Source organism: Vipera ursinii (genome assembly GCF_947247035.1).
Source record: "Vipera ursinii genome assembly, chromosome: 2".
Classification (NCBI taxonomy): Eukaryota; Metazoa; Chordata; class Lepidosauria; order Squamata; family Viperidae; genus Vipera; species Vipera ursinii.
The window spans coordinates 17,988,949-18,005,099 of record NC_139513.1 but is presented as its reverse complement, the minus strand read 5'-3'; the positions used below and the strand labels follow the sequence as shown (position 1 = coordinate 18,005,099).

The window sequence follows — 16,151 nt, the reverse complement described above, 5'->3', positions numbered from 1 at the left end:
ATGAGTGGTTGGCTGGTGTACATACATCTGCGTGCACAGCCCCATGCACGCGAACAGCGCCATGAGTGTCAGGGCGTTTCTGGCCCACTTGCGCGAGCGTTGAGGGCGCTCGTGGTCCCACTTGTGCAAGCATCATCGTGGGTGTTTGTGGACCCGCTCGCATGAGCGTCGTCACAGCTGCTCCCAGTCCCACTTGCGCGAGCCTCATTGTGGATACTTGCGGCCCCACTCATACGCCTGCCCCTGCCACAAACCATCCCCTCTTCCCCCCCCCTGCTCCGGGCTGCCAATCCGGAAAGACTGGGGAACTCTGACACAGATAACAACACTCAAACGTTAAAAAGGTACTTTTTATCATTATTAATGCAGCTGTTTCTTTTCCAAAACTAGGTTCCTAATTCTTTACATTCCATGTTTTATTTTTCCTGTCACACACACTTGTTTTATTTTCTGGAGAAAGAACAATTTCACACAGTTGACGTATCAAGCCCACAAGCCTCCAGTCTACCCTTAACCATGACAGACTCTCTTGCGCATCCTCTCTCTATGCCATACACTGACAGATCTCCATAAAGGAATAATATCAGGATCACATTCCAGCAGTAGAATTGAGCATGTTTACAATTCACTCTAAGTCAGGGGTCCTCAACCTTGGCAACTTTAAGACTTGTGGACTTCAACTCCCAGAATTCCTCAGACAGCCATGATCCGAGGACCATGATCCCAGCTGGCTGAGTAATTCTGGGAGTCGAAGCCCACAAGTCTTAAAGTTGCCAAGGTTGAGGACCCCTGCTCTAATGCCTTTCAGCAGACAATTCTGTGCGCCCCGTGGCCTATGTGTAAATCCCCTTGCCACTTAATGACAGGAGAGGGTTTGAAGGCAAGGACAGAGATCTCTCTCTAGGGCAGGGGTGGCAAGTATGGCAACTTTAGGATCTATGGACTTCAACTCCCAGAATTCCTGAGTCAGCATGGAATTCTGAGAGTTGAAGTCCACAGATCCTAAAGTTGCCACACCTCTGCTCTAAGGCTAGCTATCATCACAGAAGTAATGAATTTCTCATTGCACAGCTCAATGACTAGCCTACGTTAGCTCCATACAGCTTCTTTCAAGCAGTGCACTGTCAAATCAGAAAATCTAGGAGTTCATAACGGAATCTGGGCCTTATCCACTAACCCAGGTTTTTTATTGTTTCTCCCCAGCATGGGTCCTCTCGTGTTTATTAAGAATCGTCCTCCGAATGAAGCCTTTCCCACAGTCAGAGCATTTAAAGGGTTTCTCCCCCGTGTGGGTTCTCTCGTGCACGATGAGACTTGAACTCTGGTTGAAACCTTTCCCACAATCGGAGCATTTGTACGGCTTCTCTTCCGTATGGATTCGCTCGTGCCTGATGAGGCTCGATTTGTCGCTGAAGCTTTTCTCGCAGGACGCACAACTGTACGGCTTCTCCCCGGTGTGGATCCTCTCGTGTTTAATCAGACTGGACCTGTCGCTAAAGCTTTTCCCGCAATCAGAGCACTTGTAAGGCTTCTCCCCCGTGTGGGTCCTCTCGTGGTTCGTTAAGTTGGACTTCCGGTTGAAGCTCTTCCCGCAGAAAGAGCAATCATAGGGCTTCTCCCCCGTGTGCGTCCCCTCATGTCTGATCAAGTGTGACCGGCTACTGAAGCTCTTCCCACAGTCCGAGCATTTGAATGGCTTCACTCCCGTGTGGATCCTTTCGTGAGTCAAGAGGTGAGACCGCCGCACAAAACTTTTCCCACAGCTGGAACACTTGTACGGTTTGTCCCCTCGGTGGGCTCGCTCATGTTTGTTAAGGCTTGACTTGTCGCTGAAAGGCCTCCGGCAGTGCGAGCAACTGTACGGTTTTTCCCCCGTGTGGATTCTCCGGTGTATGACGAGGCTTGAATTCTGATTGAAGCCTTTCCCGCAGTCCGGACACTTGAACGGCTTCAAACCGGTGTGCTTCATCTCGTGAATCAGAAGGTTCGATTTCTGGACGAAGCCTTTTCCGCAAGCTGTGCAGCTGTAAGGTTTCTCTCCCCGGTGGATCCTTTCGTGAGCAAGAAGACTTGAACTCTGAATAAATCTCTTCTCGCAGCCCGAGCATTTGTAGAGTCTCTGTTCTCGGTGGATTCTTTCATGCCGCACGAGGGTGGAGCTCTGGTTGAACCTTTTCCCACACTCCAAGCATTTGTAGGGTCTGTGCTCCGTGTGACTCCGCTCGTGCCTGATGAGGCTGGAGCTCTGGTTGAACCGCTTCCCGCACGCGGAGCAACTGTAGGGCTTCTCCCCGGTGTGCTTCCGCTTGTGCCTGATGAGACTGGAACCGTCGCTGAAGCTGTTGCCGCATTCGGAGCAGCGGAATGGCTTCTCTCCCGTGTGGATTCTCTCATGGGTACGAAGGTTGGACCTTTTCATGAAACTTTTGGTGCAGCAAGAGCACTTGTGGGGCTTCTCCACTATGTTTTGGTTCTCTTGTTTGATGCGGTTGGGTTTGTCAGGGAAAGTTCTCACACAGCCGGAATAAAATGGTATTTCTCTCTGCAACATTTTGCCATGGCCACCTCCTATTGGGATAAACAAAGAATTGCTCATTTTTAATCAAGCCAGGATTACATTTTTCAGCAGGGACATCTTGTGTTTGGGGCGGGGGGGGGGAAGGAATCAAGATGTTTGGAGGAATTGTGATGGGTGTCATGGTTCTGACTAATGAAACACTTCAAAGAACTTTCAGGCATTGTTTCATTCTAAAAAGTCTATAATAATGAGAACAACGTGTCGGCACGGCATGGTGGGATGCCGAGATCTGAATTCCCCTCCCTTCAGCACCTAATATCTGGCACAATTCCCTCCTTCAATTAACAGTCATAAATCACATTCTCCAATCAGTTTGAACGGCAAAGCTTCCCTTCCGTTCTGTAACGCGCCATTTCTTATCTTATTAATAACTGGGGGGGAGGGAACATTCTTCCTCCTCCCCCCAGCTTCATTTAATTCTAAGAGCAAAACAATTTAAAGGAAAAGGCTGCCCCTCATATTGTCAAAGCAAAAACACCCAATGTTTGCAGCGTTGACAACAGGATTTTGACCTCTTCATTATCCTCAGGTATCTCTTGGAAGACCGCCTCAGTCTACATCGTGACTAATTCATGGAAACAAGATCATTACAATCTCCCCAGGTGGTGCTCCAGTTTACATAGGTTGTGTTAAGCCATAACTGTAATTCCCGTCCCAGATCAAGGTCTTTCTCCAGCATACCAGAAATAGATTAAGCAGGAAAGCAAGCATTTGAGGGTCCTTGGCGCCCTTTGAGCTTGCTTGTTTTCTTGCAGACGCTTCATTAAACAAACTAGGTAACATCATTGGTGCTAGTAAGGAACGCTGTTTGCTGTCAGTTTATATTCTGGTGCAGGGGTCTTCAAACGTGGCCCTTTTATGACTTGTGGATTTCAACTCCCAGAATTCCTCAGCTAGGCTGAGGAATTCTGGGAGTTGAAGTCCACAAGTCATAAAAGGGCCACATTTGAAGACCCCTGTTCTGGTGTCTTGCCTATTTGGGTGGATGGGGGTGGTCTTAGGAATTCTTTGGTTGGGTTCTTTACTAATAGCTCTGTGGCAGTTTCTTGATTGGGGTACTGCTTACTTGATTGTTGGTCTGAACAACAATATGACCCCCCCACCCCCACTCAGACAGGCAAGATACCACAATATAAACAGACAGCAAACTGCACTCCTTGCTAGCACTGACGATGTTAACCTAGTTTGGGTATAATGAAACGCCTGCAAGAAAACAAGCCAGCTCAGAGAGCACCAAGGACGCCTCATTTCAACCCTGAGCTACAAATAGTCTCCGTTGGTAAGAAGCATTTGATGAGAGGGAAGATTACATTCCTTATTTATTTATCCTACCTTTATTATCTTTATAAATAATTCAAGGTGGCAAAGATACCTAATACTCCTTCTTCTTTCTCTTTTCCTCACAATAACCATAACCCTGTGAGGTAGATTAGGCCGAGAGAGGGTGACTGACCTGGCTTTCGTTCCCAAGCACAGACTAGAACTCACCATTTCCTGGCGATTAATCCAAAGTCGCCCAGCTAGCTTTCACACCTAAGATAGGACTAAAATTCACTGTCACCAGGTTTCTAACCTGCAACCCTAGACCAAACTGCCTCCTAGTAGGGATCTGAGGTAAGATCAGCACAAACCTTTCTTGTTAGTGATAAAACTTAAGGGGAGTAATCTCACTTACCTGACTGGACTGTTTTGTATGTCACACTTGTTTCTGAAACCTGGGGGCAGGGAACGTACGGGATCTCTTCCTGTTCCAGCTTTATTATTACATCTGGAAGCTCTGATCGGAAGAAATGAGAGAGGATAGAAATGCTATTTTGATAACTTGCAACAAATTTTTGCAGGCAAATCCCAGAACTTTATGAAGGGCTTTTTTTCTCATAGAACGCTCAGAATGCCGTACTGGCACCTTTTTTTTTTGCAAAAAAAAAAAAAAGCTCCCTCTGAAAGCCTATTGCAGGGCTAGGCAATCTTGGCCCTTATAAAAAAAAGACTCGTGGACTTCAACTCCCAGAATTCCTGAGCCAGCCATGCTGAGGGGAAAGGGAGAGGTTTCCAAGCTGAGCCATGCTGGCCCAGGAATTCTGGGAGTTGAAGTCCTTGAGTCATAAAAGAGACAAGGTTGCCTACCCTGCACTAGAGGAGGACATTAAAATTATTTACAGGGTTACTTCTTTAGGAACTAAACTTTTAGAATCTGAAACAGCTAATTCAAAAAAGCCAACAGGAAAGAACCTCACATTTTTCATCTGCTTCTGTCTTTTGGAAGGTAAAATTAGATAACAAAATAATCTATTTCCTGTGTTAACATATCTGCAATGAAATCAGTAAATGTAACAGGAAAGAAATAAGAAACATTTTTCTCAATGTAATATGTCTAATTTAGCTGATGCTAGAAAAAAGAGTATCTTTTGTACATACTCTTGAAAACCGTTTTGAATCTAACCATCTATTACAACTAAACCACTTTAAATTAAACAATTCTTAAGAATGAAATATTCTTAATATGGACTTTACTTTTACTGTTTGGACTGTTGTGTGTTTTGAAAAATAGATTACTTAGAATCTAGTTATGTTGCACATATATACATAACAATATATAATGTTTTCCATGGTGAGCTTAACGTCAATAACATTAAAAAGGCAAAAATAATTTCTGGTGGTATTATCTGTACATTAAAATTTTGTTTAGTCACAATCTTTCACTTTTCACATTCTGGACAAGCATTGGTCATGTATCCTAGCAAAAGATGTTACATATGTGCATAAGTGTAGTCAGTAGCATATGCCTTTTTAAAAATATCAAACATGCAAAGAAACAAAATAAGTCCAAAATATCTGTATTACATCCAGAAATGCCAACTTTGCAATCAATATTTCTCTTCCATAACTATGGCACCCTAAGGATACCTGCATACATGCAAATGCTTCTCAGGGATCAGTAACGCAGCAGGGATTGCTTTTTCCTTCCAGTAACAGATTGCTGGGAAATACCAAACATGGCCTTGAGAATTCCAATGTTTGTTACAAATTTTTCTGGATGTGGTTGGAAAGAGCCTGTGTGGCGCTGGAGACCACTGCCACAAGGAACACAGCTCTGGGTCGGGGTTCGGAGCAGCTCTGGGTGGGGGCTCAGCACAGGCCGCGGCGTGGCAACTGCAGGGAGGAGAATCCCTACAGCATGTGGCTCCGAGCCGCAGGGACAGGGTTGCAAAGACACCAGCATCGCTCCCAGTGACAGCACCTCTGAGTTCTGGCACCTTTTTTTTTTTTTAGAAAAAAAGCACTGATTTTATGCAATAATTCAGAACAACTGTTCCCAACCTGGCATTTTCCAGGTGGATTGGGACTTCAACTCCCAAAATTCTCTTTGCCCTGGTGCCTTGGAATGCTGGGAACTGCAATTCCAACAATTCTGGAGGACAATAGCCTGGCTTAGAACCAGACTGTGAATGATAGTTCTCTCTCTCTCTCTCTCTCTCTCTCTCTCTCTCTCTCTCACACACACACACACACACACACACAGAGTAATTTCAGAATGGGAATATTTCACCAAGCACAACATTAAGGGCATATATGGAGGGAAGGAAGAGTAATTTTGTCTTAACATACTTCAAAATACAATCATGGTGAAAACTGAACTTGGGTTTCCTAAATGCTAGATCAATGCTACAATATAGTTAAAGGTATAAGCAGAATTAGAGAACTTCTAATGTGGGAAACCTAGATTAATTGGCTAATTGATTATGTGCCATCAGGTTGTCAACTCTTAATAACCACATGGAAAGACTTTCTCCATAACCTGGTCCTTTTCAGTGGTGCACCAATTAAGGAACTCCTGACGTGGGAACTCTACGCTAACCACAATAATTCCCTCAATAGTTATTCTTACCGGAACCACAATCTACTTGGATTTCCTTTTCTTGTGAAATAGGCTCCGGAATCCATGGATCTCCCCCATGGATCACTTCAGACTTGGGAACAGGAAATCCTACATAGGAAGAAAACAAACAGATGCACTGCACAATTACGAGAGAATTATTTCTAGCTCAAAGTGGAACTGTGAGGTTCTTGGTGTTCCCTGTGCTTCGTTGTTTTCTTACAGACGTTTCATTACCCAACCTGGTAACAACATCAGTGCCGGAAGGGAGTGAGGTTTGCTTTCTCTTTATATATAAGTAATTTGCCCTGTCAGTGTTGGTTGGGAGTGTTCTTGGCTCAATGAAATTTATAATAATTGTTCTAGAAGCAAAATTGCTAATGTTACATACTTATCCCAAATATCGGAGAAGAGCACCGAAGCTGGAATACGGCAGTTTGCCAGGGCTAAGGTAATAAATACAAGCTGTACACAACCTAGCTCATGGTTCAGTCCTCCACTAGTAAAGTAAAAGGTAAAGGTTCCCCTGCACATGCGTGCTAGTCGTTTCCGACTCTAGGGACCGGTTCGTCATCTCCGTTTCAAAGCCGAAGAGCCAGCGCTTGTCCGAGGACGTCTCTGTGGTCATGTGGCCGGCATGACTAGACGTCAAAGACGCTGTTACCTTCCCACCGGAGTGGTCCCTATTTTTCTACTTGCATTTTTTACGTGCTTTCGAACTGCTAGGTTGGCGTTTAAGGATATTTAATTCCTTAATTTGCCTAGCTCCATTCTGTGGACCTTAAAAAGCATTGGGCACAAATCTAGGATACTCTTTCCGTACCTGAATCATCAACTGAGAAGCTCCGGCTTGCTTCTGCCCCCTGGTTATTCGGAAGCCACGAGAGGTCTTCTTTGTCTTCTAACTTTATTGTCACGTTAGGGAATTCTAATTAAGAGAGGGAAAAGTTATTGAAAAAGAAGAACTTACTGACGCTTATGTTGGTGGAGGGATACAGTATAATTACGATATTGCTCGCCTCCACCATTTGCAAATAACATCTTAACACAAGGAAAGCCTATGAGGGCAATAAGAGTTGCAGATGTCCCCATCTGGGAGGTGGGAAGAAGAGTCGCACTCTAGACAAGGGTCAGAGAAGAGGCAACCTGGCGTGTAGATGCAATGGAGGCATGGCAAATGTATTTTCAGGCTTTCAAGGTTGATGTCGACCTTGCAGAGTACAGATAGTCCTTGACGTAGGACCAAATTCAGCCCAACATTTCTGTTGCTAAGCGAGACAGTCGTTAAGTGAGTGTGCCCCACTGTACCCCGGCGGTTAGGTGAGTCACTGCAGTTAGTTAAGTTAGTAACATAGTTGTTAAGCGAATCAGGCTTCCCTATTGAGTTTGCAGAAGGTCACAAAAGGGGATCAGTTGACCCCAGGACACTGCAACCATCATATGAACAATGAGGGGAAAAATTATTTGATCCCCTGCTGATTTTGTGTGTTTGCCCACTTACAAAGAAATGATCAGTCTATAATTTTAAAGGTAGGTTTATTTCAGCAGCAAGAGACAGAACGACAACAACAAAAATCGAGAAAAACGCATTTCAAAAAAGTTATAAATTGTTTTGCATTTTAATGAGTGAATAAGTATTTGATCCCCTATCAATCAGCAAGATTTTTGGCTCCCAGGTGTCTTTTATACAGATAACAAACTGAGATTAGGAGCACTCTCTTAAAGAGAGTGCTACTAATAACAGCTTGTTACTTGTATAAAAGACACCTGTCCACAGAAGCAATCAATCAATCAATCAGATTCCAAACTCTCCACCGTGGCCAAGATCAAAGACCTGTCCAAGGATGTCAGGGTCAAGATTGTAGACCTACATAAGGCTGGAATGAGCTACAAGACTATTGCCAAGCAGCTTGGTGAGAAGGTGACAACAGTTGGTGTAATTATTTGCAAATGGAAGAAACACAAAATAACTCTCAATCTCCCTCAGTCTGGGGCTCCGTGCAAGATCTCACCTCGTGGAGTTTCAATGATCATGAGAACAGTGGGAATCACCCAGAACTAGATGGGAGGATCTTGTCAATAATCTCAAGGCAGCTGGGACCACAGTCACTAAGACAATTGGTAACACACTACGCCGCGAAGGACTGGAATCCTGCAGTGCCCGCAAGGTCCCCCTGCTCAAGAAAGCACATGTACAGGCCCGTCTGAAGTTTGCCAATGAACATCTGAATGATTCAGAGGAGAACTGGGTGAAAGTGTTGTGGTCAGGTAAGACCAAAATTGAGCTCTTTGGCATCAGTTCAACTTGCCATTTTTGGAGGAGGAGGAGGAATGTTGCCTATGCCCCCAGAACACCATCCCCACCGTCAAACATGGAGGTGGAAACATTATGCTTTGGGGGTGTTTTTCTGCTAAGGGGACAGGATAATTTCACTGCGTCAAATCTTGGGTGAGAACCTCCTTGCCTCAAGCCAGGGCATTGAAAATGGGTCGTGGATGGGTATTCCAGCATGGCAATGACCCAAAACACACGGCCAAGGCAAAAAAAAGGAGTGGCTCAAGGAGAAGCACGTTAAGGTCCTGGAGTGGCCTAGCCCAGGGGTAGGCAACCTTGGCTCTTTTATGACTCATGGACTTCAACTCCCAGAATTCCTGAGTCAGCTGCCTCAGGAATTCTGGGAGTTGAAGTCCATGAGTCATAAAAGAGCCAAGGTTGCCTACCCCTGGGATAGCCAGTCTCCAGACCTTAATCCCATAGAAAATCTGCGGAGGGAGCTGAAGATTCGAGCTGCCAAACATCAGCCTCGAAAACTTAATGACTTGCAGAGGATCTGCAAAGAGGAGTGGGACAAAATCCCTCCTGAGATATGTGCAAACCTGGCAGCCAACTACAAGAAACATCTATGATTGCCAGCAAGGGTTTTGCCCCCAAGTGCCATGTTTAGTGAAGGGGTCAAATACCTATTTCACTCATTAAAATGCAAATCAATTGATAACTTTTTTTGAAATGTATTTTTCTGGATGTTTGTTCTTGTCATTCTGTCTCTCGCTGTTAAAATAAACCCACCGTTAAAATTATACTCACTGTACATGCTAGCTTTCAAGCGTCTGAATTCTGATCACCTGACCATGGGGATACCGCAATAATCATAAGCTTGAAAAACGGTCATAAGACGCTTTTTTCAGTGCCGTTGTTAACTAAACAAATGGTTATAAGTTGAGGACCACCTGTGTTCCAAATCTTTTGGGCACAAGGCTTCTCTCTCCCTTTTTCAGAAGCACAAAGATGCTGCCATTAGCCTGCAGGGACTTTTGTTTGAAGTAACTCCAACTTCAAGTAATGGTTGATTAGCCAATTTTACTCTGAGAGTAAAATTCAGGTAAAAGCATAAACAAAAACGTGATTTCAAAAACGTGATCAGTGTGGGCCTACAAAACAACGGAAACAATACCCTTCAAATCCATTAGCGTAGAACAGACATGTCAAACACAAGGCCCGGGGGCCGGATTCGGCCCACGAAGTGGTTTCATGTGGCCCGCGAAGCCATCCTGGAAACAGTGAGGGAACGGCCCCCCCTGCCTTGGCCCTGGCCCAGAGACCCTCCTTCTGCCAGAGACCCTCAGATCTGTCCCATTTCTGCCCAGGTCCCCATAGGCACCCTTGATGCGAACGATGTAGAGCTGGCCACGCCCACCCAGTAGGCCATACACACTTTAGCCACGCCCACCCAGTAGGCCACACCCACCCAATAGGCCATGCCCACCCGGCCCCTTGAGGGCAACTGCAGTGCTGATGCGGCCCTCAATGAAATTGAGTTTGATACCCCTGGTGTAGAATGACCATCCTTACCCAATGAAGACATTTTCCTGGGATTCTCTTGCATATCCACCCGGAATCAGTTTCATGGATTTGGGTTCAGAGGTTCGTGGTTCCTCCTTCACAAAATGCACAAGGCCGCATCTTCAGAAGTCGCCTGATGTCCTTGAAACAAAAACAGCACCTGTTTTTAACATAAAAGATTTGTCAGAATTTGTGTATCCTATCCTGTGGCAAATAATGTGTATTCTGGCCAGTAGGTGCCATTCCAGGGATTGAGATACCTAAAGGACAAGAAGCAACGGATGGAAACTAATCAAGGAGACAAGCAACCTAGAACTAAGGAGAAACTTCCTGACAGTTAGAACAACTAACCAGTGGAACAACCTGCCTCCAGAAGCGGTGAATGCTCCAACACTGGAAGTTTTTAAGAAGAGACTGGACAGCCATTTGCCTGAAATGGTACAGGGTTTCCTGCCTGAGCAGGGGGTTGGACTAGATGACCTCCAAGGTCCCTTCCAACTTTACTATTATGATTATGATATAATTTATGATATGCTAGCAATTTTCAAATTCCCGAAAGGACATTTCATGAAAGCGGTTTTCTCTTTTGATCCAGTAGGCAAGATGTAGAATAATGGACTTAAATTACAGGAAGGCAGATTCCAGAGGAATGTTAGAAAAGTCTTCCTTTTACCTTTCTGCCTCCTTTTAAAGTCTTCCTCCTCATTTACCCAGAGAGAGAGAGAGAGAGAGAGAGAGAGAGAGAGAGAGAGAGAGAGAGAGAGAGAGAGAGAGAGAGCGTGTGGAAACTAGTCAGCCGTATCTTAGAGATGATTTAATATTGATTCCTGCACTAAACCTGGTGGTGAGATTTAATAACCCCAACGGCTGCTTACAACCCTGATTTTATTTTATTTTATTTATTTATTTTTATTCCATTTATCTCCCGCCCTTCTCCGAAGACTCAGGGCGGCTTACAAGCTTAGCAGTATCATCCCTTTATCATCCCTTCTCGGGGGTTTTTCCCCCTTGCAATTTTAGGCAACGGGGAAGAATTGGTTTTCAATTTTGGTCTGGCTGTATCATCACTTTCATATCTAGCCTTGGTAAAATTTTATTTATTTTATTTATTTTATTTAGATTTATATACCGCCCTTTCCCGAAGGACTCAGGGCGGTTTACAGGGCATTTAAAAAACAGTCAATACAAACGTTAAAACAAATTAAAAGAGATTAAATAGAACCCTGAGAAAATTAAAACCCAGTTAAAATTAAAATTAAAAATATTCTCAGCCTGGGCCAGAGAGCTCGAAGAGCCAGGTCTTCAGGTCCCGGCGGAAAGAACGGAGGGTGGGGGCAGTCCTAAGCTCCGCAGGCAGCTGGTTCCACAGGGCAGGCGCACCCACTGAGAAGGCCCTACCCCTGGGTGTTACCCGCCGGCATGTCTGTGGAGGTCCTCAGTCATCCAGCTCGTGGTTGTCTCAAAGGTGCCTTTTTCAAAAGGCAACTGGAAATTTTTTCCTTTGTTTTTCCTTGAAGGCATTTCACTTCTCATTCAAGAAGCTTCATCGGTTCCGGCAGAATGGTGGGGGAGATGGAAGGCTTAGTTTGACAGGACAGGGGTGGGTGGGGGTGGGAAAGGAATCCCCAAAGTGGCCTCAACGGCTGTCACAGACAAGGCTAATGACCAGATGACTGCAAAGAAATTTGAGACTAGCCTTGGAAAGTTCAACACTTTTTTAGAATCAGAGAACATCTGATACAATCGTCTTGATCTCATCATTTGGCATCCAAACTCAGGTAAAATGTTTCACCTTTGTCTACTCAGCATCTCTGGTAAAAATACGGAAGAGCTTTGCTGCTCTCACCTTCAGGATTGGATTTCAGAGTTCCTGAGTTTAGGAAAATTTGTTTGTCATTTATAAGTATTCCTCGACTTAGAAATTCCAATTGGGACCAGAATTTATTTTGCTAAGTTATGCAGTTGCTAAGAGGTCAGAATGTGACCAGACCCGATTGTACGATCGTTAAGCGAATCACCATAGCTGTTAAGCCAGTCATATGGTCATTAAATGAATCACATGGTCACTAAGCGAATTCCAGCTTCCTCCATTGACTTTGCTCGTTGGAAGCCAGTTGGGAAGATTGAAAATTGCCATCTGCAGGACTGCAGGACGTTGCAACCAGGGATAAAGGCAAGCCAGTTGCCAAGCGACCAAATTTCAATCATATGACTGCAAGGGTGATACAACAGTAACGTTGAGAATCGGTTATAAATCACTTTTTTCAATGTTGTCATATCAAACGATTATAAATCGAGGACTACTTGAGTCATATTTATCACGTGCTCTTTCTCACGCCCGCAGAGTCCCAGTCCCCCTTCACCCATCTTTTTTCCATCTTAGCACCTACCCAAAATTCACATTCCTACTGGTTTAAGTTGGCAGCGTCATCAAAGCTACCGAGATCTTCCACCAGATCAACGATGAATGCCACTTTCCCAATCTGGTGTGCTCCGGATGCCTCGTTTACCCCAGCTAGCTAGAGATGTCAAACACATCTGAAAGGGAACCAGGTTACTTGAGGAACTGTCTCACCCTGATGGGACTGCCCCTCCACACCTGTGCAGTCAGAGGAGGCATACTGTGAATCCTATCAGTTAAGGAATTTCAGCTGGCGGGATCCAGAAGACCCTTCTCTTCTGGGGCTCCAGCCCTCTGGAACATGTTACCCCCCCCCCGAAGTGAGGTTGACCCCCACTCTTCTGCAGGAGCCTGAAGACCTGGTTCTGTCAGATGGCTTCAAGACCCAATGGGGGAGCACCACACTGGAGGTGGTTGATTAATTAACAGCTAATCCCGCCCCCCATGCATCCAGCTCTTCCCCATCCTGCGACTACTATGATTCACCACCCATGTGAGAGAGGTGGGTGGTTAAGATGGATGGATGGATGGGTGGTAGGATAGATAGATAGGATAGAGGTAGATAGATAGACAGACAGATAGATAGATATGATAAAGATGATAGACAAACAGATAGATAGAAATTTTATTTTGATGGTATTATTTTATTGGGTTAGGAATATTGTTAATGATTTTAATGTTTTTTATGCCATAACCCACCCAGAGTTGCTTTGAAGCAAGATGGGTGGCAAGCAAATTTAATAAATAAATAAAATAAAGGAACATGTTATGGTGAATGAATGAATGTGGACAGAAATGAGTAAGAGAAGAGCATCAGAATGAAAAGATGAGTTGTGGCCATTCAAAAAATATGTAAGATGAAAAGTTCATAATGCAGAAAACTACTGAGGCAGCAGGTCAGTTTTGCAGCAGGAGCAAATTTATGTGTTTTGGCTTCAGCAATGAATCCAATCTTTTTTTTAATAAGCCATGTTTCATAACTTATCCTAATGCATGATTGATTAAAAAAAATCAAGGTTTAAAAGTCATGGTTGTGCAAAAAGTTCTTATTAGCTGAGGGAGAAAAAGGACAAATATAAAAAATGGATAGATCAGCTTGTAACCAGAGCAGAATAATCAGCAAATAGCCCAAAACTGCAAGGACAGAGGAAAGCTAAGGCTCAAAATGAGCTAAGACTTAGAAAAAAAATGCCAAAAAATATCACAAAAAAAGTTCCTTTTGATATGTAAGGAACAAGAGGAAAGTTAAGGAAATGGTCCAATAATGACCCTTAAACTCCCCCCCCCACATCCAGCTATTTGATCTTTTCCTAAACTGGAGTGGTCAAGAGGTCACCTTCTTGCCAAGCAGAGCTCCATCAGCTTCTAGTTCTCTCAACTTTGAACACACTAGATTACCGTATTTCCAACCTGTGACCCAGGAACCTCTGGGTAGGGGCTGTAGAAAACAGGAGGGGGATCCAGATGCTGGCTTCAGAAAGAGGTGTGTGTGTGTGAGAGAGAGAGAGGGGGGGGTATGCTGGCTTCAGAAAGAGGGGTGTGTGTGTGTGTGAGAGAGAGATGCTGGCTTCAGAAAGAGGTGTGTGTGTGTGTGTGAGAGAGAGAGATGCTGGCTTCAGAAAGAGATATGTGTGTGTGTGTGAGAGAGAGAGATGCTGGCTTCAGAAAGAGAGCTGTGTGTGTGTGTGTGTGAGAGAGAGGGGGGGTATGCTGGCTTCAGAAAGAGGGGTGTGTGTGTGTGTGTGAGAGAGAGATGCTGGCTTCAGAAAGAGATATGTGTGTGTGTGTCAGAGAGAGAGATGCTGGCTTCAGAAAGAGAGCTGTGTGTGTGTGTGTGTGAGAGAGAGGGGGGGTATGCTGGCTTCAGAAAGAGGGGGTGTGTGTGTGTGTGTGAGAGAGAGATGCTGGCTTCAGAAAGAGATATGTGTGTGTGTGTCAGAGAGAGAGATGCTGGCTTCAGAAAGAGGTGTGTGTGTGTGAGGGAGAGAGAGAGAGAGAGAGAGGTGCTGGTTTCAAAAGAGGTGTGTGTGTGTGTGTGTGTGTGTGTGTGTGTGTGAGAGAGAGAGAGAGAGAGAGAGAGAGAGAGAGAGAGAGAGAGAGAGAGAGAGAGAGAGAGAGATATCCTGGCTTCAGAAAGAGGTGTGTGTCTCTCTCTCTGTGTGTGTGTGAGAGAGAGATATCCTGGCTTCAGAAAGAGAGGTGTGTGTGTGTGTGTGTGTGTATGAGAGAGAGGTAGAGGTGCTGGTTTCAAAAGAGGTGTGTGTGTGTGTGTGTGTGTGAGAGAGAGAGAGAGATCCTGGCTTCAGAAAGAGGTGTGTGTCTGTGTGTGTGTGTGTGTGTGTGTGTGTGTGTGTGAGAGAGAGAGAGAGAGAGAGAGAGAGAGAGAGGTGCTGGTTTCAAAAGAGAGGTGTGTGTGTGTGTGTGTGTGTGTGTGTGTGAGAGAGAGAGAGAGAGAGAGATCCTGGCTTCAGAAAGAGGTGTGTGTCTGTGTGTGTGTGTGTGAGAGAGATATATCCTTGCTTCAGAAAGAGGTGTGTGTGTCTGTGTGTGTGTGTGTGTGTGAGAGAGAGAGAGAGAGAGAGAGAGATCCTGGCTTCAGAAAGAGGTGTGTGTCTGTCTGTGTGTGTGTGTGTGTGTGTGTGTGTGTGTGTGAGAGAGAGAGAGAGAGAGAGAGAGAGAGAGAGAGAGAGAGAGAGAGAGAGGTGCTGGTTTCAAAAGAGAGGTGTGTGTGTGTGTGTGTGTGTGTGAGAGAGAGAGAGAGAGAGAGAGAGAGAGATCCTGGCTTCAGAAAGAGGTGTGTGTGTGTGTGTGTGTGTGTGTGTGTGTGTGAGAGAGAGAGAGAGAGAGAGAGAGAGAGAGAGGGGCTGGTTTCAAAAGAGAGGGGTGTGTGTGTGTGTGTGTGTGTGAGAGAGAGAGAGAGAGAGAGAGAGAGAGATCGATCCTGGCTTCAGAAAGAGGTGTGTGTCTCTGTGTGTGTGTGAGAGAGAGATATATCCTTGCTTCAGAAAGAGGTGTGTGTGTCTGTCTGTGTGTGTGTGTGTGAGAGAGAGAGATCGAGAGAGAGAGATCCTGGCTTCAGAAAGAGAGGTGTGTGTGTGTGTGTGAGAGAGAGAGAGAGAGAGAGAGAGAGAGGTGCTGGTTTCAGAAAGAGGTGTGTTTGTTTGTGTGTTTTACTCTCACCCGTTTAGAGATGCTGGCTTCAGAAAGAAGTCTGCGTCTTGTCTTACTCTCACCCGTTTAGCCAGCGGGTCGCTGCCCGCTCGGAAGATCCGCTGAAGCTCGTCTCCGGGCTCAAGACGAGCCGCACCCCCGTCCAGCTCAGCGGGGCGGGCAGCCGGGGACGACTGGCTTCCCTTCCCACCGCAACCCTCCCTGCTAGGCATGGAGGCTGCAACGCCTCGGCGCGAAGATCAGCCGGGAGGAAGCCTCCCGCCACGTCCCAGAGCTCCGAGGG

General features: G+C 45.3%; 1 protein-coding gene across 4 annotated transcripts; it reads right to left on the bottom strand.

Annotated features, from left to right (window-relative positions):
- Positions 1–354: 354 nt before the first annotated feature.
- Positions 355–16,151, bottom strand: LOC310636122 (uncharacterized protein). Of its 4 annotated transcripts, XR_014491606.1 has the most exons (7): positions 15,878–16,151; positions 10,306–10,456; positions 7,279–7,383; positions 6,468–6,566; positions 4,254–4,355; positions 1,018–2,568; positions 355–936 (listed from the first exon to the last, which is right to left on the bottom strand). XR_014491606.1 is itself a non-coding variant. In XM_083355660.1 (6 exons), the coding sequence occupies exons 2-6, from the start codon at positions 10,337–10,339 to the stop codon at positions 1,187–1,189; spliced, it is 1,722 nt and encodes a 573-aa protein (XP_083211786.1). In that variant the 5' UTR covers positions 10,340–10,456; positions 15,878–16,151; the 3' UTR covers positions 355–1,186. The 4 variants fall into 4 exon arrangements, 3 of the variants coding, with proteins under 3 accessions (XP_083211786.1, XP_083211787.1, XP_083211788.1); XM_083355660.1 differs by having other exon boundaries at positions 355–2,568; XM_083355661.1 differs by having other exon boundaries at positions 355–2,568; positions 15,931–16,151.

Excerpts from the sequence above, each read along its gene's own strand:
- LOC310636122 (XM_083355660.1), bottom strand. The coding sequence starts at position 10,339 with ATGCAAGAGAATCCCAGGAAAATGTCTTCATTGG. Across the intron at positions 4,356-6,467 it reads CCAAGTAGATTGTGGTTCCG|AGCTTCCAGATGTAATAATA; the intron begins GTAAGAATAACT and ends TCTTCCGATCAG. Across the intron at positions 2,569-4,253 it reads ATACAAAACAGTCCAGTCAG|GAGGTGGCCATGGCAAAATG; the intron begins GTAAGTGAGATT and ends TTATCCCAATAG.